The sequence below is a fragment of the Mercenaria mercenaria genome, unplaced genomic scaffold (assembly GCF_021730395.1).
Source record: "Mercenaria mercenaria strain notata unplaced genomic scaffold, MADL_Memer_1 contig_1179, whole genome shotgun sequence".
Lineage (NCBI taxonomy): Eukaryota > Metazoa > Mollusca > Bivalvia > Venerida > Veneridae > Mercenaria > Mercenaria mercenaria.
In genome coordinates, this window is record NW_026459160.1 from 40167 (window position 1) to 64130 (window position 23964).

Genomic DNA, 23964 nt, shown 5'->3' on the forward strand with positions numbered 1-23964 from the left:
TATTATATCCTGCAAAAGATAAGCTTACATTGAGGGATAATCTTAAAGCTTTTGTAACGTCCGTGCGCCCGTCGATCCGTCGGTCCGTGCGTCTGTAGACGGAATTTTCCGGGCTATTTCACAGCAATTATTTGCCAGATTTCCACCAAACCTTGCAATAATTATCAGTACCAGGCCTAGTTCAGCATGTGCGAAGCAGGTTCCTTTTGGATAATTTTTCACTTAGTTATGACCCTTTATTATGTTTTTCTTTATATGGATGTCCGCGCTAATTCTCAGTCCTTATATACCAGAATTTTATCAGACCTTGTAATTATCATCGGTACCAAATCAGGTTTTTAATAATTTTTCACATAGTTATGACCCTTTATTATTTTTTTCTTCATGTATATGGAAAACAAATATGTCCGCGCTATTTCTCAGTTATTGTATGCCAGACTTTTATCAAACCTTGTTATTGTTATCATTGGTACCATGTGTAGTTGTGCATGTGCGTAGCACGTTCCATTTGAATGATTTTTCACGAAGTTATAGCCCTTTATTTGTTTCAAATATGAAAAGAATTACCATGGAAAAGAATTCAATAATGTTCTAACATATTTCTATCAATAGTTGATGACCCTTGGTGATTACATGGTCCCTTGACCATGACCTTAACGTACTTACCTACATTCTTCTTTTTTAAGATGTTGCCATAAAATTTGGACCACCTGTACAGTTTTGAACACACATCTCAAAACTGGCTTTCAGTGACCTTGATTTGACCTACTGCCCTACTCTCTTCTTTCTAAGGTACAACAATGAAATTTGGAGATTTTATACAGTTTTGCACAATATTTTGTGTGCACATTTTTACATTTTCACCCTGTACATTGCAATGTATCATATTTTCAATACCCCTGTTCCTCTGACAATAAACTGTTGTCTCGGGGTATTCATCACCATTATTGATAGGTCTTGTTATGTTTATATAATGTCTAAGCTTTTAGTCACATTAGGTCTTGATCTGAATGTTTAAACCTGTTCTTGACTCTATTGCAAACTGGTTTGATATTCCTGAACTGTCAAATAAAATTATACTTAAGCAAATTTAAGCAAATCTGATAAAACGCTAAAGGTTCAAAACTGATAAATGTGTTAGGACATTGACAGGTGTAGAGACGGAAGGACAGATGAACTGAAATATTGAAAAATAGGCTTTCATAACTCATGAGCAAGTCCTGTACTACTTATATCATCGATTTAGAAAAGATAGCTGAACAAAAAATTCAAAATCTTAATATGAAATATACCATCAAAAGTATTTATTTATCTATATCTTAACAAATTCAAGGGCTGTAACTCTTACATATGCATATCGTTTCAGTTTCGAGCACCCAGAGATAGAGGATATTACATGAGTGTCTTTTCATAATGAATTTATTAAACGAGTTGAATAAAATAATAAAATGCGAGGCTCTGCCGGGCATTTTATCAATTTTATTCAACGAGTTTAATAAATTCAATGTGCAAAGTCACAAATGAAATATTCTTTTTATCACATGTTAGCTTTATTTAACTATAAGTCAATTTGACCAACGTCTGCTATACGTTAAACGATATCGACGTCACATTTCTTATTACACTAGTGTATTATCAAATTTAAGTAATGGCTTTATTTCACTCCCGCGACGTCACAAATGTGATAATGTTTAATAATTTCCTATAACATACATTTCGCATGGCATTTTGGGACATTAGTATTACATAAATAAGTATATGGTAGGTTTTGTATGCCAACACCTTTTTTAAAAATGGTTCCAAGGGACATGGCTCTGACCTTCTTATTTATCATTCAGAGGGTGGATATAGGTGAGTTCTACATTTAAAATGTTTCAATGTAGATGATAGTAATGTATTATTATTTACATTTGAAGATTGCTAAATATGTTTTTCACAAAGCTGTGTTGACTTTAACATTAACATTTATTTTACTCCTTAAATCCAACATGGCATTTATGATTTTATTTTTAGGCTTGTACATTTAATTACCTTTTATGAACAGACTCATTCAAACCCAGTCTGCTATTAATTTGCGAGATTGCAGTATATCCTTCCAAAGGATCTTCTTACAGGTTGTATTAACTATTAACAGCAATTTTTAAGAGACGTGTTGTGGCCGTAAAAAGTATCCCCATACTTTGAATCAGTGTTATTATTTCTTCTGGTCCTTTGCACGGAGTCCATGCAATATATATGCAATAGAATTACGCGTACGCCGGTGCTAGGGAGGTTGCGGGTGTTGCAAAATCCGTTACCTCCCGTGAACATACTCAATCAAACCGAAACTGGTTGGTTGTAGTCTAAGCTTTCAAAGGATCTTCCTAGATATCTTATTGGATTTCAATACGTCATTTCTATTTGTATAACACTGGAATAGAGATATTGCTGCTAAATACGTTTTTGTGTTTCTTTATTATTTCTTGCCACGATTGATTATTGAATCGTTTTAATTTTAATTCAATACAGCTTGATTTAATAGAATTTAAAAACATCAGTAGATTAGACACATTCAAACCCTGGTTTTCAAATTCTTGGTTTTATATCCTTTGTAACTTCATCCGCTCTTTTAAATTTCATATAAATATTTTGAGGTTTTATTACTTATTCCGTAGGAAAAGGTAGCACAGAGAACAAATATGCTACCTTAGGAAGAATAAGTGATTAATTTCAATACAGAAATATTAGCTTTATTTTGTGATGTCAGTTTGAAATTGCGATTTTCCATCATCATAAATCATTTTAAGTATTGCATCGGTTTTTAGTTAAAAATGCACTTTTTGATGTCATTGAAATGTTTCAATACAGTACACCACTACTTTCGTTCTTTATGACCAGGCCGGTGGCTTTTCATGTTGGATCGAGGTAGCTGTGTTTTTTTTTTTCAATCATCATACAATGCTAACATTACAGTATTGTATTCTTCTTCTTTTCCAGGAGATGCAAAAAATGAAGACAATATTCTCAGCATTCCTGGTACTTATCTTGATATATCGGACAAATGCAGGTAACTATCAGCCTCTTTTATCACCGTCATGTGAAAAACTGCGTCTGAGAATATATGCAAACCATGTCGTATCTTTAAGTAAAATCATGAAATTAATGTTTGCTTGAATCGAATTTCTAAGTTTCTTAGAGCCGGCTTATTAAAAACGTAACCCAGGGTGTTGAAAGCTAGTAATAACGGAAAGGATCATCCATCCATGTAGACTCGGAAAAAATGTGCAGAAACGTAATGCCAAAAAATTTTTTACAAATGTTTGAATGCAATCTGTGAATGATAAAATGCATAAACAATAACTCTGAGTACCTGTCAAAAGATCGTTTGAATAGTAATGAATTAAGATATGATATTTGTACTACCAGTTTTCTCTGAAAACGGTGAGGAAAACCTTTTCATCGACTCGTTTTACGATGACCTGATTTATAAATAATATATCAGAAATGTTTTGCTTTTTTGGTGAGTGTTTGCAAATTTCCTTAAAACCATGTACAGCAGAGGCGGGACGGGACAAGATTGATTTGTAAAGCTATAGTTTTGTGTGCTGTCTAAAAGCAACACGGTCAGTAGGGGACAAAGCAAAATATACAAGCCACAAGGATAAATCGAACAAAAAAGGGAAACTGTAGGGCAGCGCCTTGGAATGAATGACCGGTGGCAAAATCACTACTGGGGAGCTTAAACCAGTTTATGATGCTCACCTCACCTCGCTCGTAATCACCACCATGTTCCTAGACAGTGAAACCCGACAGATGATTATGTTCCATCTGACAAAATCAAAGAAGAAAGCGCAGCGTCTGACTTAACTATAATGGTTAACTATTCAATACGATCTGTGTCTCAAAACTGAAGATCATAACTTCTTATAATAAGTTTTTAAGTTAACCAAATACAATTAGAAAATAGCCATTACCCAAAATCTTTTGTAAAAGTTTGTAAACAATATCCCCGTGATAAATTAGATTTTTATATACCTTCTCGTAAAAGCATATCAAACTTTTATGACCAAATATGAATAACTATAGTAAAATTTAGCTAACATATGGTAATGGTAGCCATTCAGAAGAAGTTTACTTCTAATATACCTACAGCGTTCGTTGAAATCATCAATATGACTACACGTTCTAGTAAACCGAATTGATAAAGAAATATATAAATGCAATGTACTTATATTAGAGTTTCGCAGCTTAGTTTGAATGCAGACACCTGATAAATGAACAAATTCGGTGAATTTCTCAAAATGTTTCAGGTGTCAAAATTCAGAACAGTGAAATATCAGCAAAATGCAGTTGTATCAAGTTTGTTTGAAACGGCGCATATTTATGTGTCTCGAGACATTCCACAGCAAGAGATCAAAGATTAAAGAATATCCAGACAAATCTAATAGAAAAATACTGCACTATATATATATATATATATATATATATATATATATATATATATATATATATATATATATATAGGTCAAATACCTCGCATACCGGAATCAGTGTCTTTAAAATCCTTCAAGCAGTTCAAGAGTAGTTACATAGCGGACACGAAACAGTGTCATATAACTTTTGACCTCAAAGTGTGAACTTGATATTGAAGCAAGCCATCAAAACGTTTTCTCGATATTGTGAACAGTTGTGTCAAGTTTCTTCGAAATCCTTGAAGGGGTTCAAGAGTTACAGAGCGGTCACAAAAATGCTAACGGACAGACGGACACCGGCGTCATAACATTTTATGCACCCTTCGGGCGTATAAAATTCAACGACATGGATTAATTCATCCTTTCTTCCACGTTTTGAACTTTCTACCATGTACAATGTATATTCTTTCGTGTTCTCAAAATTTCTACATTCAGTGTATACAGAATCCGTTTCCGGTTTTTGCATAAGCATAAATTGCTTGTTTTTTAATTTTTCATTCATAATGGACTGACAAGGTTTGTCACGGGGTACCGAAGGTAAACTGTCTTAATTATAAAGCTTTTTTAAACGGTCGTACAAATTCTTCAGTGGTGTATTAGTCAAGATGTTTAGCCAAAATCTGTCAATGGCCTTTAATATTGACAGGAAAAGATGGATTTCTTGTAGTTAAACACATTCAAATAGAAAATCAAAGTCATTTTAGCCGATCTCTGGAGTCAAGGTCAGATATTGATAGAAAAAGATAGATTTCTTGTAGAAAAACACATTCAAATGGAAAACCAAAGGCATGGAATAATTCATTCTTTGTTCTTGCGCGTTTTCAAAATTAAAAAATAAATACGAAAAAAAAAAATTCTCGGACCATCTCAAATGTAAAATCAGAGACCTCGAGTAATTCATCCTTTCTTCTTGCATGTTTTTTTTTATATTTTTTTTATTTTTTAATACTAAAAATTAGGATGGATTTATGTCAATACTAATGAAAAATGAATGATAATCCATGCAATCAATATATGTAGTGAAAATTCTATTCTCCGGCCATTTCAAAGGCCAAACGTTTTGCATGATTTCGAACTTGTACATGTATGCAAAATAAATGCTAATATTGAAAGAAATAGATGTATAATACTAATATTTCATGAACTGGAAAAACATTCGCGGACCAAAACAGGAATAAACTCAAAGACATTAATAAATCCATCATTTCTTCTTGCGCGTTTCCGAATTATTTTTACATTCAATCTAAATATCCGATTGAGAAAAAAAAAAAGATTAATTAATTCATCCCTATTTATTTGTAGTGATAAACAAATTCGTGGATCATCGCCATTGAAAAAAATCAAATGCATGTATTAATTACTTATTCTTTTGCACTTTTCCAACGCTCGTGCATACAAGGCAAATCATTATAGAAAAAAATGAACTAATCCATTCCTGTTTTATACAGTAAAAGATAAATTAAACCTTTCGTAGAATATAACACCAAAGACGTGTGTTGATACTTTTACTTATGAAATCGATTCTAATATTTTTACAGATGCACACTAATTAATATTATATGTCTACGTCCAAAGATTCGAACTAACGCCCGTCGTTCAGTTCAATACAATATCGTTTGCTACCGTCCGGGTAGGTCGTTTTTGTGTTTTTGTTGGGTTAAACGTCGCATCGACAAAATTATAGGTCCTATAGCGACTTCCCAGCTTTGTTGGTGGAGGAATATCCTAGGTGCCCCTCCGTGCATTATTTCATCACGAGCGGGCACCTGGGTAGCTCCAACGACCTTCCGTATGCCAGTTTGATGGTTTCCTCACATGGAGAATTCAACACCCCGAGTGAGGCTTGAACCCACATCGGTGAGGGGCAAGTAGTTTGAAGTCAGTGGTCTAAACAACTTGGCCACGGAGGTCCCATCCGGGTAGATCGGAACTTTAAACCAACGTGTAGATAACATAGTATCTTGATTATTAAGAAAGCACATAATTAACAGTAGTCCTTCAGTTTAATTCAGTTTAATTCATTTCAAAGAGCTATAAAATGTATTTTATACTTCTTTGTTCAATTCTAGCCGTTACTTATAGACTTTTAAGTGAAATATGTGTTCATATTTTAAAAGTTATTCCGCAGATGCTTCTATGTATACTACGGTGGCATAGCAGGGACATAGGAAATAATACGAGTTGGCTAACACGAGCGAACGTGATAGCTAACAAATGCTAACATGATACAGTTATCACGTGCGCACGTGTTAATCAACACGTGGTAACTTACACGGGCGCACGTGATACATAAAATGTTTCCTATGTCCCCTCTATGCCACCGTAGTATACACTGTTCCAAGTTATTTCTCGTCGTTGTAGTGTCCGTTGGTATTGAACTGGCACTCATGTAAATTAACTTTCAATGTCCAAAACATAAATAGCGATATAGATAATACATATATAACTCTTAATTGATATACTGTCGCATGTGCAGTAGCTGAGCGGACAATGCGTTTAGCTGCCAATATCAGGGTAGTGGGTTCGGGTCCTACGTCTGACCATACCTTTTTATCTAATATTTTATATGCAAACTTACCAATACCACTTATTTGATCAAACGTATCGTGATATTTATGGTCAAATTATTTAAGAAATAATAAGTTCCCAATCGTGGTTTATCGTAGAATAACCCGTGTTTTGGGTTCTTATGCGTAAGACTATATCACGAAGGCCGTAGGCCTGAGTGATATATTGTTTCGCATAAGAACGAAAAACTCACACAAGCGTACCAGAAAATAAACATTACAAGAGAAAAACAAATAAAATTCATAAAATTTGATACATAAAATAATATAAAAATAAAACAGGTATCGATAACATGACATTACATTACATTAAAAAAATGATACCCCTGGTAACGTGCGTGGAAGTCAGACCCACCGTGACAATGGTTAGTTGTATAATATAGATATTTTCAGGATACAAATATTGCGTAAATTAACGAAAACGCAAAATACTGGCAAAGATTAATGAGTGCCTGAGGTCAATACTTACTGGCAATATTGAATATGATTATTATGAAAATAAACACAATCGTCTAACATAGACTTTTCATCAAATGCTATATAAATATTTGCACTGATTCATCCATGTCTTCGTAAGTAAACTGTACATATAATTTTTGTAGAACAGTTTTACTGCAACATTAATCGATAATAATTGTAAGCATATTAACTAAATTTATGAGATAAAAGGTGTGGCCCATGTACCCTGTGCCGCGAATGGTATCGTCCAATCAGTGGGGAACATGCATCGCGCGTTAAACTAGCCCGAGACGATAACATCTGGTTGAAGTGACCGCACGCAGTAATCTGTGTAATGCAAACATGTCTTGACATAGTCGTTAATGAGAGGAAGATGAAGGCTCGGGTAAGTACTTATTTGATTTAATTTGTTTTAATTTTCAATAAACTGAATTTGACAGATTTTTTTTCTCAATATGAACTCTTTTTGTAACAAAGCAGATCATCAATTTTATTTCAATTAATCGGAAACACGAGTAGCTTCCTATTAACTATGTTGATTTAAATGAAAATATTTAATGTAGATCAAATGATACACTTCAAATGAAATACTCTTTTAAATGCTAGCGTCAGAAAAAATGTCAATTTACTAAATTTTGTAATCTTAATATAAAAAAATAGAAATTCAGAATAGCCGTTAATTCATACATTCATTCATTCATTCAATCAATCAATCAATGAATCAATCAATCAATCAATCAATTAATCAATCAATCAATCAATCACAATTCATTCAACAATTATTTCATTCATTCATCGATTAGTCGGCAAGAATTCCAGTCGCCAAAAGTTGATGTTGCAAGTTTTTGAAACGATAAATAAATAAAAATATCGTGCAAAAGTATTTCATGAATACCATTGGGGTTAAAGGAGAATAAAGTTGTAAAGACAAACACCGCTACTGATAAGAAGTTTTAATTTCGTAGCGCTAACTTTTTTACGAACGAAGTAGGCGGCACGTACATTCATTCATTCGATTAAAACTGGAATCTCAGGAAAGCATTCATGAAGATAATATTAACGATCTTTTATCTTTAGAAAATGGATAATCAAACTACAATTGACGTTTTTTCTAGACTAAAATGTAAGCAGTTGTGATACGTCTTATTGTTTCATAGTATCATATCAAAATAAAGGTTAGTTATAATAAAATTTCATATTATGCAGTATTTAATATTAACCTGAAAGTGTTAAGAATTTGATATTAACCTATAATTGTTTAAACTGTAAGCAAATTATAAGTTTGATTCTCTGTCAATACGGAAAAAGACTCCTACTCTAGATCTTTTGTTTGCCTAGTGTCTATAATATATTTCGAAAAAAAATCTGTAAGAACATTAAACATCTCGCGGGAAGGTATTTCTGTGCACGTAAACGTGTTTTCTGTTTCTCTAGCCAGACATGTTCACGTGCACAGATATACCTGCGAACGTGCACCACCAATCATTCTGAAAACAAATAGGTCATTTGTTAGAAAAGAAATCAAGTATGTCTGTAAATTCGATCTTAAAACATTCAGTCAAACTAGTATCATTTCTTTCATTTTAATTACAAATGATTAGACATGAATACACTGTTACATAATTATTTTCGAATATTCGGTAGCACTAATACGAAATAATGCACATTATATTGATACTCTGATATTTATTTTTATATTTCAGTTAGGTTAATCTATAAGATTTGGATAATTTTAAATCCCGATTTACAGCTTCATCGATTAACAATTATACTAGTTAATTTTCAAATTCATACTTGAATACAGGACTGCTGAATTAAAAGCATTATGTTTATTCTAACATGAAGAGATGAGACGTTTATGATGAATATTTTACTTGTCTACAATAAATCTTAGTGAGAATATTATACTGACCGCGAGAATGTAAATTCTGGAAACTCTTCAGATCATTTAACCAAAACATTAAAACATTTAGTGGTAAATATATCGTTCAAAACTTGTTCAGTCACAAAGTTTAAAGAGATGTTTGGAGTAATTTAAAAATAAAAAAGGCTTAGCAACGCGACTCATTATGTCACTTTCATATAGCTAATCAAAACTGTACAAAAGAATTATTGTGCATCTAACAATATAAGAAAACCACGGGGATCGCATAATTTAGCATAATAACGGCGAACAGGTTATGGATCTTTATTTTTTTCACAATAGATGGCTACGGAGGTTTATGTTAAAGCTAGCTTTGGCTTAAATTGTGGATGCATTATTTGGACACTTTTGGTAGAAATAAAATGGAAAAGTGTTATTTAGATCACATCACTGCACTTTATATGAAGTAAACAATTGTGACAGGTAAAATCTCTCTTGAAAAAATCTCTTCCCTACTAATATCATTACTTTATGTCAGTTTGAAGACAATCCTGCAAAATGAGGTACGTATTGGCTTAGCTAAGTGTGTTTGCATTATGAACACCATGTATTTTATATAAAAATTTAATTTAGGAGATAGATTTTAATGTAATATAACCATAAGTCGCAAATGAAACACTTTAAATAACTTGTATAGCTGTCTAGTTTCTTTTCGCGACGAAATGAGTACACTTATTAATAAATGAATAGTCACCCCTGCCCACACGTCATATTATTCGTCATATTTTCACATCATTTATAGCGTTAATAGATATAATTCCCGGTATCTGTTAACTGCAAGAGTCCATTTATATAACTTTTAATGCGTGCAAATTTTATTTCAGGTTGACACAAGAGTTTTTTCAATTAACTCCAACTGGAATGACAAATCCGAGACGACGATTTATTTCCACGATAGAGAATATGCTTATGTGAGAAGTTTCTACTATTTTGTCTACAGATGCTGACAGACAGCCCGGATGAGCCATTCGTTCTCAGTGACATTCGTACCTCAACAGATAAAAGCTTACATGTATTGTGATCAGGAAGCTAAATATTTCCATGAGATGCATCATTTGTAACCTGCGAATTTCAACACAGAATGCAACATGCGTCTTTTTAAAGCGCTCGATTTGAATACATCTTTGGACATTAGAAGGGGTGTACTGCTCTCCTTAGCAGACGGCAAATCGAAAAACCTACAGCAGTAATCAACATTCATAGGAATAACGAAAACATGTACAAACAGTTATAAAAGAAGTGGTTTGTTGCGTTAACGGCGCAGAATTAAATGTGCGAATTGAAAGTTTTTCAATTAGAAACGAACATCAAGAGATGTTATTGATTACTTACATTTTCTGCTTATTTTAGTTGGTCAAAGAATGAAAATAATTCATAATCGTACGAAAAACAGTTTTAAAAAGTATTTAAGTTGAATACAATGTTAATTTAATCGGACTTGTCTCCACTGATGATAATTGTTTTCTCATACCCTGTCTTTGTCTTGGTTTTTCCTAACATACCGTATTCTGCTATAGGTATGTTTAACCTTCATTCTATGTCATCTTTCAGTGTGTGCCCTATATACGAAATCAGTTCACATAAAACAAAAAATACAGGATTGTGCATATACGGGAAAAGTCTGGTAAACGTATATTTTAAAAATACTGGTCCGTGCATTCCCCGTATACGAAAAACAAATTCAGTCTTTATGTGACAAAATACGGGATTTGTATACTACGTATATCTTGCATATACGGGAAAAATTCTGGCCCGTATATCAACAAAATACAGGTCCGTATATCCCCGTATATCAGATGCAAATACATTCTGTATATGCCACAAGTACGGGATCCATATATTACGTATACCATGCATATACGGGACAAGTCCGTAGCCCGTATATCAAAAAAATACAGTTCTGTATATTCCCCGTCAAAAGTACGGGATCCGAATACTAAGTACATCATGCGTATACGGAATAAAATCCGAAGCCCATATATTAGAAAATACAGGTCCGTATATTTCCGTATATTAGATGCAATCGGAGTCCGTACATGTCAAAAGTAATTGATCCGTATACTACGTATATCCTGAATATACAGGCTTGAATACTTGTTCCTTATATTCTAAAATCCAGGCAAATTTAATTGAAATATACTGTACTATATGCAGTTTGAGAGTTTGAGGAAAAATGAAGAAATTAAGGAAGGACAACTATTTGAAAGAAAATTGAACATTCCAGTAGTGTTTTGGAATGAAGGATTAATCATGTTTCAAACAATTAAATTGGGTAATATGTCAGAACATTAACATATTGAGAAATGATACACACTTGTTTATAGAAACAAATATGACGTTTCTTATTCAGCTACAATTGATTCTTCATGCCCTGGAGGAGGAACCAGCGGAGACATCTGTAATATAGAAAACAGCGAGTGTGTTGATTCTGTTTGCAAATGTGTAACGGGCTATGCTGCCAACGCGGGAAAGGAGCTGTGTATCGAAGGTTTGTTCTCTTAGTACCCCAGCATTTTTGTTGTTAAATAAAGCTAACCTCAGCAAGAGACCAAAGATTAAAGTTTAAAGACTATCAAGGCAAATTTGTTTGAAAAATACTGCAATATATGCAGTTTGAGAAAAAATGAAGAAACTAAAGAAGGATAACTATTTGAAAGAAAATTGAATATTCCATTAGTTTTTTGAAAGGAAGGATTAATCATGTTTCAAAATATTAGATTGGGTAATATGTCAGAAAATTAACCTATTGAGAAATGATACAATTGTTTATAGAAACAAATATGACCTTTCTTATTCAGTTACAATTGATTCTGCATGCCCTGGAGGAGGAACCAGCGGCGACATCTGTAATATAGAAAACAGCGAGTGTGTTGATTCCGTTTGCAAATGTGTAACCGGTTTTGCTGCCAACGCGGAAAAGAAGCTGTGCAATGAAAGTACGTTCTCTCCTTTACGGGCATTTATGTTGTTCATTTAAGCTTCCTAAGCAAAAAAAAAAAAAAAAAAAAAAAAAAAAAATACGGAGAAATACGAAAAGGGAAACTGTTTGAAAGAAAACTAAAAATTCTAGTAGTTTCTAACAGGGAGGTTAAATCAAATTTCAGTATTGCAATTTCAATAAAATATCAGTACAAGTACGAACTAAAAATGATACACAATTGTTGATAAAATCAAATTTGACGATTCTTATTTAGTTAACATTGATTCTGTGTATGCCCTGGAGGAGGAACCAGTGGAGACATCTGTAATATAGAAAACAGCGAGTGTGTTGAATCTGTTTGCAAATGTGTAACGGGCTATGCTGCCAACGGGGAAAAGAAGCTGTGTATCGAAGGTTTATTCTCTTCGTACCCCAGCATTTTTGTTGTTTAATAAAGCTAACCTCAGCCAGAGACCAAAGATTAAAGTTTAAAGACTATCAAGACAAATCTATTTGAAAAATACTGCAATATATGCAGTTTGAGAAAAAAATGAAGAAACTGAAGAAGGATAACTATTTGAAAGAAAATTGAATATTCCATTAGTTTTTTGAAAGGAAGGATTAATCATGTTTTAAAATATTAGATTGGGTAATATGTCAGAACATTAACCTATTGAGAAATGATACACAATTGTTTATAGAAACAAATATGACGTTTCTTATTCAGTTACAATTGATACTGCATGCCCTGGAGGAGGAACCAGCGGCGACATCTGTAATATAGAAAACAGCGAGTGTGTTGATTCTGTTTGCAAATGTGTAACCGGTTTTGCTGCCAACGCGGAAAAGAAGCTGTGTATCGAAGGTTTGTTGTCTTTGTACCCTAACATTTTTGTTGTTTAATAAAGCTAACCACAGCAAGAGACCTAAGATTAAATGTTAAAGAATATCCAGGCAAATTTATTTGAAAAATACTGCAATATATGCAGTTTGAAGAACAATGAAGAAACTGAAGATGGATAACTATTTGAAAGAAAATTGAACATTCCAATAATTTTTTGAAAGGAAGGATTAATCATGTTTCCAGTAGTGTTTCGGAATGAAGGATTAATCATGTTTCAAAATATTAAATTGGGTAATATGTCAGAACTTTAACCTATTGAGAAATGATACACACCTGTTTATAGAAACAAATATGACATTTCTTATTCAGTTACAATTGATTCTTCATGCCCAGGAGGAGGAACCAGCGGCGACATCTGTAATATAGAAAACAGCGAGTGTGTTGATTCTGTTTGCAAATGTGTAACCGGTTTTGCTGCCAACGCGGAAAAGAAGCTGTGCAATGAAGGTACGTTGTCTCGTTTACGGGCAATTTTGTTGTTCTGTTAAGCTTCCAGAGCAAAAATAAAATACGAAGAAATACGAAAAGGGAAACTGTTTGAAAGAAAACTAAAAATTCTTGTAGTTTCTGACAAGGAAATTAAACCAAATTTCAATATTGCAATTTCGATAAAATATCAGTACAAGTACGTACTAAAAATGATACACAATTGTTGATAAAATCAAATTTTGACGATTCTTATTTAGTTAACATTGATTCTGCATGCCCTGGAGGAGGAACCAGCGGAGACATCTGTAATATAGAAAACAGCGAGTGTGTTGAATCTGTTTGCAAATGTGTAACGGGCTATGCTGCCAACGCGGAAAAGAAGCTGTGTATCGAAGGTTTGTTCTCTTTGTACCCCAGCATTTTTGTTGTTTAATAAAGCTAACCACAGCAAGAGACCAAAGATTAAAGTTTAAAGACTGTCAAGGATAATTTATTTGAAAAATACTGCAATATTTGCAGTTTGAGAAAAAATGAAAAAACTTAAGTATAACTATTTGAAAGAAAATTGAACATTCCAATATTTTTTTCAAAGGAAGGATTAGTCATGTTTCAAAATATTAGATTGGGTAATATGTCAGAACATTATCCTATTGAGAAATGATACACAATTGTTTATAGAAACAAATATGACGTTTCTTATTCAGTTACAATTGATTCTTCATGTCCTGGAGGAGGAACCAGTGGCGACATCTGTTACATAGAAAACAGCGAGTGTGTTGATTCTGTTTGCAAATGTGTAACCGGTTTTGCTGCCAACGCGGAAAAGAAGCTGTGCAATGAAGGTACGTTCTCTCGTTAACGGGCAATTTTGTTGTTCTGTTAAGCTTCCCGAGCAGAAATAAAACACGAAGAAATACGAAAAGGGAAACTGTTTGAAAGAAAACTAAAAATTCTAGTAGTTTCTAAAAAGGAAATTAAACCAAATTTCAATATTGCAATTTCGATAAAATATCAGTACAAGTACGTAATAAAAATGATACACAATTGCTGATGAAATCAAATTTTAACGATTCTTATTTAGTTAACATTGATTCTGCATGCCCTGGAGGAGGAACCAGCGAAGACATCTGTAATATAGAAAACAGCGAGTGTGTTGATTCTGTTTGCAAATGTGTAACGGGCTATGCTGCCGACGCGGAAAGGAAGCTATGTATCGAAGGTTTGTTCTCTTCGTACCCCAGCATTTTTGTTGTTTAATAAAGCTAACCTCAGCCAGATACCAAAGATTAAAGTTTAAAGACTATCAAGACAAATCTATTTGAAAAATACTGCAATATATGCAGTTTGAGAAAAAAATGAAGAAACTGAAGAAGGATAACTATTTGAAAGAAAATTGAATATTCCATTAGTTTTTTGAAAGGAAGGATTAATCATGTTTCAAAATATTAGATTGGGTAATATGTCAGAACATTAACCTATTGAGAAATGATACACAATTGTTTATAGAAACAAATATGACGTTTCTTATTCAGTTACAATTGATTCTGCATGCCCTGGAGGAGGAACCAGCGGCGACATCTGTAATATAGAAAACAGCGAGTGTGTTGATTCTGTTTGCAAATGTGTAACCGGTTTTGCTGCCAACGCGGAAAAGAAGCTGTGCAATGAAGGTACGTTCTCTGGTTTACGGGCATTTTTGTTGATCAGTTAAGCTTCCAGAGCAAGAAAAAAAAATAATACGAAGAAAAATTAAAGGGAAACTGTTAGAAAGAAAACTAAAAATTCTAGTAGGTTCTAACAGGGAGGCTAAATCAAATTTCAATATTGCAATTTCGATAAAATATCAGTACAAGTACGTACTAAACATGATACACAATTGTTAATAAAATCAAATTTTGACGATTCTTATTTAGTTAACATTGATTCTGCATGCCCTGGAGGAGGAACCAGCGGAGACATCTGTAATATAGAAAACAGCGAGTGTGTTGAATCTGTTTGCAAATGTGTAACGGGCTATGCTGCCATCGCGGAAAAGAAGCTGTGTATCGAATGTGTGTTCTCTTTGTACCCCAGCATTTTTGTTGTTTAATAAAGCTAACCTCAGCAAGAGACCAAAGATTAAAGTTTAAAGACTATCCAGGCAAATTTATTTGAAAAATACTGTAATATATGCAGTTTGAGAAAAAATGAAGGAAGTAATGAAGGATAACTGTTTGAAAGGAAATTGAACATTCCAATAGTTTTTAAAAGGAAGGATTAATCATGTTTCAAAATATTAGATTGGGTAATATGTCAGAACATTGACCTATTGAGTAATGATACACAATTGTTTATAGAAACAAATATGGCCTTTCTTATTCAGTTACAATTGATTCTGCATGCCCTGGAGGAGGAACCAGCGGCGACATCTGTAATATAGAAAACAGCGAGTGTGTTGAATCTGTTTGCAAATGTTTAACGGGCTATGCTGCCAACGCGGAAAAGAAGCTGTGTATCGAAGGTTTGTTCTCTTTGTACCCCAGCATTTTTGTTGTTTAATAAATCTAAACTGAGCAAGAGACCAAAGATTAAAATATAAAGACTATCAAGACAAATCTATTTGAAAAATACTGCAATATATGCAGTTTGAGAAAAAAATGAAGAAACTAAAGAAGGATAACTATTTGAAAGAAAATTGAATATTCCATTAGCTTTTTGTAAGGAAGGATTAATCATGTTTCAAAATATTAGATTGGGTAATATGTCAGAACATTAACCTATTGAGAAATGATACAATTGTTTATAGAAACAAATATGACGTTTCTTATTCAGTTACAATTGATTCTGCATGCCCTGGAGGAGGAACCAGCGGCGACATCTGTAATATAGAAAACAGCGAGTGTGTTGATTCCGTTTGCAAATGTGTAACCGGTTTTGCTGCCAATGCGGAAAAGAAGCTGTGCAATGAAAGTACGTTCTCTCCTTTACAGGCATTTATGTGTTCATTTAAGCTTCCAGAGCAAAAAAAAAAAACGAAGAAATACGAAAAGGGAAAACTGTTTGAAAGAAAACTAAAAATTCTAGTAGTTTCTTAACAGGGAGGCTAAATCAAATTTCAATATTGCAATTTCAATAAAATATCAGTACAAGTACGAACTAAAAATGATACACAATTGTTGATAAAATCAAATTTGACGATTCTTATTTAGTTAACATTGATTCTGCATGCCCTGGAGGAGGAAGCAGCGGAGACATCTGTAATATAGAAAACAGCGAGTGTGTTGAATCTGTTTGCAAATGTGTAACGGGCTATGCTGCCAACGCGGAAAAGAAGCTGTGTATCGAAGGTTTGTTCTCTTCGTATCCCAGCATTTTTGTTGTTTAATAAAGCTAACCTCAGCCAGAGACCAAAGATTAAAGTTTAAAGACTATCAAGACAAATCTATTTGTAAAATACTGCAATATATGCAGTTTGAGAAAAAAATGAAGAAACTGAAGAAGGATAACTATTTGAAAGAAAATTGAATATTCCATTAGTTTTTTGAAAGGAAGGATTAATCATGTTTCAAAATATTAGATTGGGTAATATGTCAGAACATTAACCTATTGAGAAATGATACACAATTGTTTATAGAAACAAATATGACGTTTCTTATTCAGTTACAATTTATACTGCATGCCCTGGAGGAGGAACCAGCGGCGACATCTGTAATATAGAAAACAGCGAGTGTGTTGATTCTGTTTGCAAATGTGTAACCGGTTTTGCTGCCAACGTGGAAAAGAAGCTGTGTATCGAAGGTTTGTTCTCTTTGTACCCCAGCATTTTTGTTGTTTAATAAAGCTAACCACAGCAAGAGACCAAAGATTAAAGTTTAAAGACTATCAAGGCAAATTTATTTGAAAAATACTGCAATATATGCAGTTTGAGAAAAAATGAAAAAACTTAAGAAGGATAACTATTTGAAAGGAAATTGAACATTCCAATATTTTTTTCAAAGGAAGGATTAATCATGTTTCAAAATATTAGATTGGGTAATATGTCAGAACATTATCCTATTGAGAAATGATACACAATTGTTTATAGAAACAAATATGACGTTTCTTATTCAGTTACAATTGATTCTGCATGCCCTGGAGAAGGAACCAGCGGCGACATCTGTAATATAAAAAACAGCGAGTGTGTTGATTCTGTTTGCAAATGTGTAACCGGTTTTGCTGCCAACGCGGAAAAGAATCTGTGCAATGAAGGTACGTTCTCTCGTTTACGGGCATTTTTGTTGTTCAGTTAAGCTTCCAGAGCAAACAAAAATACGACGAAATACGAAAAGGGAAACTGTTTGAAAGAAAACAAAAAGTTCTAGTAGTTTCTAACAGGGAGGCTAAATCAAATTTCAATATTGCAATTTCGATAAAAAATCAGTACATGTACGTACGAAAAATGATACACAATTGTTGATAAAATCAAATTTTGACGATTCTTATTTAGTTAACATTGATTCTGCATGCCCTGGAGGAGGAACCAGCGGAGACATCTGTAATATAGAAAACAGCGAGTGTGTTGAATCTGTTTGCAAATGTGTAACCGGTTTTGCTGCCAACGCGGAAAAGAAGCTGTGCAATGAAGGTACGTTCTCTGGTTTACGGGCATTTATGTTGTTCATTTAAGCTTCCTAAGCAAAAAAAAAATACGGAGAAATACGAAAAGGGAAACTGTTTGAAAGAAAACTAAAAATTCTGGTAGTTTCTAACAGGGAGGTTAAATCAAATTTCAGTATTGCAATTTCAATAAAATATCAGTACAAGTACGAACTAAAAATGATACACAATTGTTGATAAAATCAAATTTGACGATTCTTATTTAGTTAACATTGATTCTGCATGCCCTGGAGGAGGAACCAGTGGAGACATCTGTAATGTAGAAAACAGCGAGTGTGTTGAATCTGTTTGCAAATGTGTAACGGGCTATGCTGCCAACGGGGAAAAGAAGCTGTGTATCGAAGGTTTATTCTCTTCGTACCCCAGCATTTTTGTTGTTTAATAAAGCTAACCTCAGCCAGAGACCAAAGATTAAAGTTTAAAGACTATCAAGACAAATCTATTTGAAAAATACTGCAATATATGCAGTTTGAGAAAAAAATGAAGAAACTGAAGAAGGATAACTATTTGAAAGAAAATTGAATATTCCATTAGTTTTTTGAAAGGAAGGATTAATCATGTTTTAAAATATTAGATTTGGTAATATGTCAGAACATTAACCTATTGAGAAATGATACACAATTGTTTATAGAAACAAATATGACGTTTCTTATTCAGTTACAATTGATACTGCATGCCCTGGAGGAGGAACCAGCGGCGACATCTGTAATATAGAAAACAGCGAGTGTGTTGATTCTGTTTGCAAATGTGTAACCGGTTTTGCTTCCAACGCGGAAAAGAAGCTGTGTATCGAAGGTTTGTTGTCTTTGTACCCTAACATTTTTGTTGTTTAATAAAGCTAACCACAGCAAGAGACCTAAGATTAAATGTTAAAGAATATCCAGGCAAATTTATTTGAAAAATACTGCAATATATTGTTTGAAGAACAATGAAGAAACTGAAGATGGATAACTATTTGAAAGAAAATTGAACATTCCAATAATTTTTTGAAAGGAAGGATTAATCATGTTTCCAGTAGTGTTTCGGAATGAAGGATTAATCATGTTTCAAAATATTAAATTGGGTAATATGTCAGAACTTTAACCTATTGAGAAATGATACACACCTGTTTATAGAAACAAATATGACATTTCTTATTCAGTTACAATTGATTCTTCATGCCCTGGAGGAGGAACCAGCGGCGACATCTGTAATATAGAAAACAGCGAGTGTGTTGATTCTGTTTGCAAATGTGTAACCGGTTTTGCTGCCAACGCGGAAAAGAAGCTGTGCAATGAAGGTACGTTGTCTCGTTTACGGGCAATTTTGTTGTTCTGTTAAGCTTCCAGAGCAAAAATAGGATACGAAGAAATACGAAAAGGGAAACTGTTTGAAAGAAAACTAAAAATTCTTGTAGTTTCTGACAAGGAAATTAAACCAAATTTCAATATTGCAATTTCGATAAAATATCAGTACAAGTACGTACTAAAAATGATACACAATTGTTGATAAAATCAAATTTTGACGATTCTTATTTAGTTAACATTGATTCTGCATGCCCTGGAGGAGGAACCAGCGGAGACATCTGTAATATAGAAAACAGCGAGTGTGTTGAATCTGTTTGCAAATGTGTAACGGGCTATGCTGCCAACGCGGAAAAGAAGCTGTGTATCGAAGGTTTGTTCTCTTTGTACCCCAGCATTTTTGTTGTTTAATAAAGCTAACCACAGCAAGAGACCAAAGATTAAAGTTTAAAGACTGTCAAGGATAATTTATTTGAAAAATACTGCAATATTTGCAGTTTGAGAAAAAATGAAAAAACTTAAGTATAACTATTTGAAAGAAAATTGAACATTCCAATATTTTTTTCAAAGGAAGGATTAGTCATGTTTCAAAATATTAGATTGGGTAATATGTCAGAACATTATCCTATTAAGAAATGATACACAATTGTTTATAGAAACAAATATGACGTTTCTTATTCAGTTACAATTGATTCTTCATGTCCTGGAGGAGGAACCAGTGGCGACATCTGTTACATAGAAAACAGCGAGTGTGTTGATTCTGTTTGCAAATGTGTAACCGGTTTTGCTGCCAACGCGGAAAAGAAGCTGTGCAATGAAGGTACGTTCTCTCGTTAACGGGCAATTTTGTTGTTCTGTTAAGCTTCCAGAGCAAAAATAAAATACGAAGAAATACGAAAAGGGAAACTGTTAGAAAGAAAACTAAAAATTCTAGTAGTTTCTAAAAAGGAAATTAAACCAAATTTCAATATTGCAATTTCGATAAAATATCAGTACAAGTACGTAATAAAAATGATACACAATTGTTGATGAAATCAAATTTTAACGATTCTTATTTAGTTAACATTGATTCTGCATGCCCTGGAGGAGGAACCAGCGAAGACATCTGTAATATAGAAAACAGCGAGTGTGTTGATTCTGTTTGCAAATGTGTAACGGGCTATGCTGCCAACGCGGAAAAGAAGCTATGTATCGAAGGTTTGTTCTCTTCGTACCCCAGCATTTTTGTTGTTTAATAAAGCTAACCTCAGCCAGATACCAAAGATTAAAGTTTAAAGACTATCAAGACAAATCTATTTGAAAAATACTGCAATATATGCAGTTTGAGAAAAAATGAAGAAACTGAAGAAGGATAACTATTTGAAAGAAAATTGAATATTCCATTAGTTTTTTGAAAGAAAGGATTAATCATGTTTCAAAATATTAGATTGGGTAATATGTCAGAACATTAACCTATTGAGAAATGATACACAATTGTTTATAGAAACAAATATGACGTTTCTTATTCAGTTACAATTGATTCTGCATGCCCTGGAGGAGGAACCAGCGGCGACATCTGTAATATAGAAAACAGCGAGTGTGTTGATTCTGTTTGCAAATGTTTAACGGGCTATGCTGCCAACGCGGAAAAGAAGCTGTGTATCGAAGGTTTGTTCTCTTTGTACCCCAGCATTTTTGTTGTTTAATAAATCTAAATTCAGCAAGAGACCAAAGATTAAAGTATAAAGACTATCAAGAGAAATCTATTTGAAAAATACTGCAATATATGCAGTTTGAGAAAAAAATGAAGAAACTAAAGAAGGATAACTATTTGAAAGAAAATTGAATATTCCATTAGCTTTTTGTAAGGAAGGATTAATCATGTTTCAAAATATTAAATTGGGTAATATGTCAGACCATTAACCTATTGAGAAATGATACAATTGTTTATAGAAACAAATATGACGTTTCTTATTCAGTTACAATTGATTCTGCATGCCCTGGAGGAGGAACCAGCGGCGACATCTGTAATATAGAAAACAGCGAGTGTGTTGATTCCGTTTGCAAATGTGTAACCGGTTTTGCTGCCAACGCGGAAAAGAAGCTGTGCAATGAAAGTACGTTCTCTCCTTTACAGGCATTTATGTTGTTCATTTAAGCTTCCAGAGCAAAAAAAAAATACGAAGAAATACGAAAAGGGAAACTGTTTGAAAGAAAACTAAAAATTCTAGTAGTTTCTAACAGGGAGGCTAAATCAAATTTCAATATTGCAATTTCGATAAAATATCAGTACAAGTACGTACTAAAAATGATACACAATTGTTGATAAAATCAAATTTGACGATTCTTATTTAGTTAACATTGATTCTGCATGCCCTGGAGGAGGAACCAGCGGAGACATCTGTAATATAGAAAACAGCGAGTGTGTTGAATCTGTTTGCAAATGTGTAACGGGCTATGCTGCCAACGCGGAAAAGAAGCTGTGTATCGAAGGTTTGTTCTCTTCGTATCCCAGCATTTTTGTTGTTTAATAAAGCTAACCTCAGCCAGAGACCAAAGATTAAAGTTTAAAGACTATCAAGACAAATCTATTTGAAAAATACTGCAATATATGCAGTTTGAGAAAAAAATGAAGAAACTGAAGAAGGATAACTATTTGAAAGAAAATTGAATATTCCATTAGTTTTTTGAAAGGAAGGATTAATCATGTTTCAAAATATTAGATTGGGTAATATGTCAGAACATTAACCTATTGAGAAATGATACACAATTGTTTATAGAAACAAATATGACGTTTCTTATTCAGTTACAATTGATACTGCATGCCCTGGAGGAGGAACCAGCGGCGACATCTGTAATATAGAAAACAGCGAGTGTGTTGATTCTGTTTGCAAATGTGTAACCGGTTTTGCTGCCAACGTGGAAAAGAAGCTGTGTATCGAAGGTTTGTTCTCTTTGTACCCCAGCATTTTTGTTGTTTAATAAAGCTAACCACAGCAAGAGACCAAAGATTAAAGTTTAAAGACTATCAAGGCAAATTTATTTGAAAAATACTGCAATATATGCAGTTTGAGAAAAAATGAAAAAACTTAAGAAGGATAACTATTTGAAAGGAAATTGAACATTCCAATATTTTTTTCAAAGGAAGGATTAATCATGTTTCAAAATATTAGATTGGGTAATATGTCAGAACATTATCCTATTGAAATGATACACATTGTTTATGAAACAAATATGACGTTTTTATTCATTACAATTGATTCTGCATGCCCTGAGGAGACCAGCGGCGACATCTTAATTAGAAACAGCGAGTGTGTTGTTCTGTTTGCAAATGGTAACGGTTTTGCTGCCAAGGGAAAAGAGCTGTGTATGAAGGTTGTTCTTCTTTTCCGCATTTTTTGTTATTAAGCTCCACAGCAAAAAAAAATTAAGATACGAAATTTGAAAAGGAATTATGCAGAGAAAATAAAAATTAGAGTTTCTAAAGGGAGGTAAATCAAATTTCAAAGGAATGATAATCAGTTCAAATAGATTAAATGAGAACATTGTATAAAAGATCAAATTTGACGTTCTTATTAGTTACATTGATTCTGCATGCCCTGGGAGGAACCAGGAAAATCTGTAATATAAAAAACAGCGAGTGTGTTGATTCTGTTTGCAATGGTAACGGTTGCTGCCAACGCGGAAAAGAACTGTGATGAAGTGTTTCTCTTTACGGGATTTTTTGTTTTAGTAAGTCCAAGCAAACAAAAATTAGCAAAGAAATTTTTGAAAAGGAAACGTTTGAAAAAAAACAAAAAGCTATATTTAAAGGATAACATCAATTTTATATGGAATTTCGTAAAAAATAGGGAATGTACTATCAAAAATGATACACAATTGTTATAAAACAAATTGACGTTCTTTTTAGTTAAATTGATTTCATGCCCTGGAGGAGGACCAGGGGACCCTCTGTAATATAGAAAACAGCGAGTGTGTTGAATCTGTTTGCAAATGTGTAACCGGTTTTGCTGCCAACGCGGAAAAGAAGCTGTGCAATGAAGGTACGTTCTCTCTTTACGGCATTTATGTTGTTCATTTAAGCTTCCAAGCAAAAAAAAAACGGAGAAATACGAAAAGGGAAACTGTTTGAAAGAAAAATAAAAATTCTGGTAGTTTCTACAGGGAGGTTAAATCAAATCTTCATATTGCAATTTCAATAAAATATCAGTACAAGTACGAACTAAAAATGATACACAATTGTTGATAAAATCAAATTTGACGATTCTTATTTAGTTAACATTGATTCTGCATGCCCTGGAGGAGGAACCAGCGGAGACATCTGTAATATAGAAAACAGCGAGTGTGTTGAATCTGTTTGCAAATGTGTAACGGGCTATGATGCCAACGCGGAAAAGAAGCTGTGTATCGAAG

General features: G+C 33.4%; 1 protein-coding gene across 1 annotated transcript; it reads left to right on the forward strand.

The window, feature by feature from the left end:
* Positions 1-1793: 1793 nt before the first annotated feature.
* LOC128551502 (fibrillin-1-like) lies at positions 1794-23964 on the forward strand (the record flags this gene model as incomplete). The annotated part of the gene is made up of 28 exons (XM_053532388.1): positions 1794-1851; positions 2977-3046; positions 11726-11889; positions 12200-12337; positions 13049-13186; positions 13535-13672; positions 13912-14049; positions 14359-14496; positions 14736-14873; positions 15187-15324; positions 15568-15705; positions 16017-16154; positions 16466-16603; positions 16843-16980; positions 17294-17431; positions 17744-17881; positions 18120-18257; positions 18496-18633; positions 18947-19084; positions 19431-19568; positions 19808-19945; positions 20255-20392; positions 20632-20769; positions 21082-21219; positions 21531-21668; positions 21907-22044; positions 22358-22495; positions 23827-23964. Coding segments are annotated over exons 1-28 (3742 nt in total), but the record flags the coding sequence as incomplete, so codon positions are not given.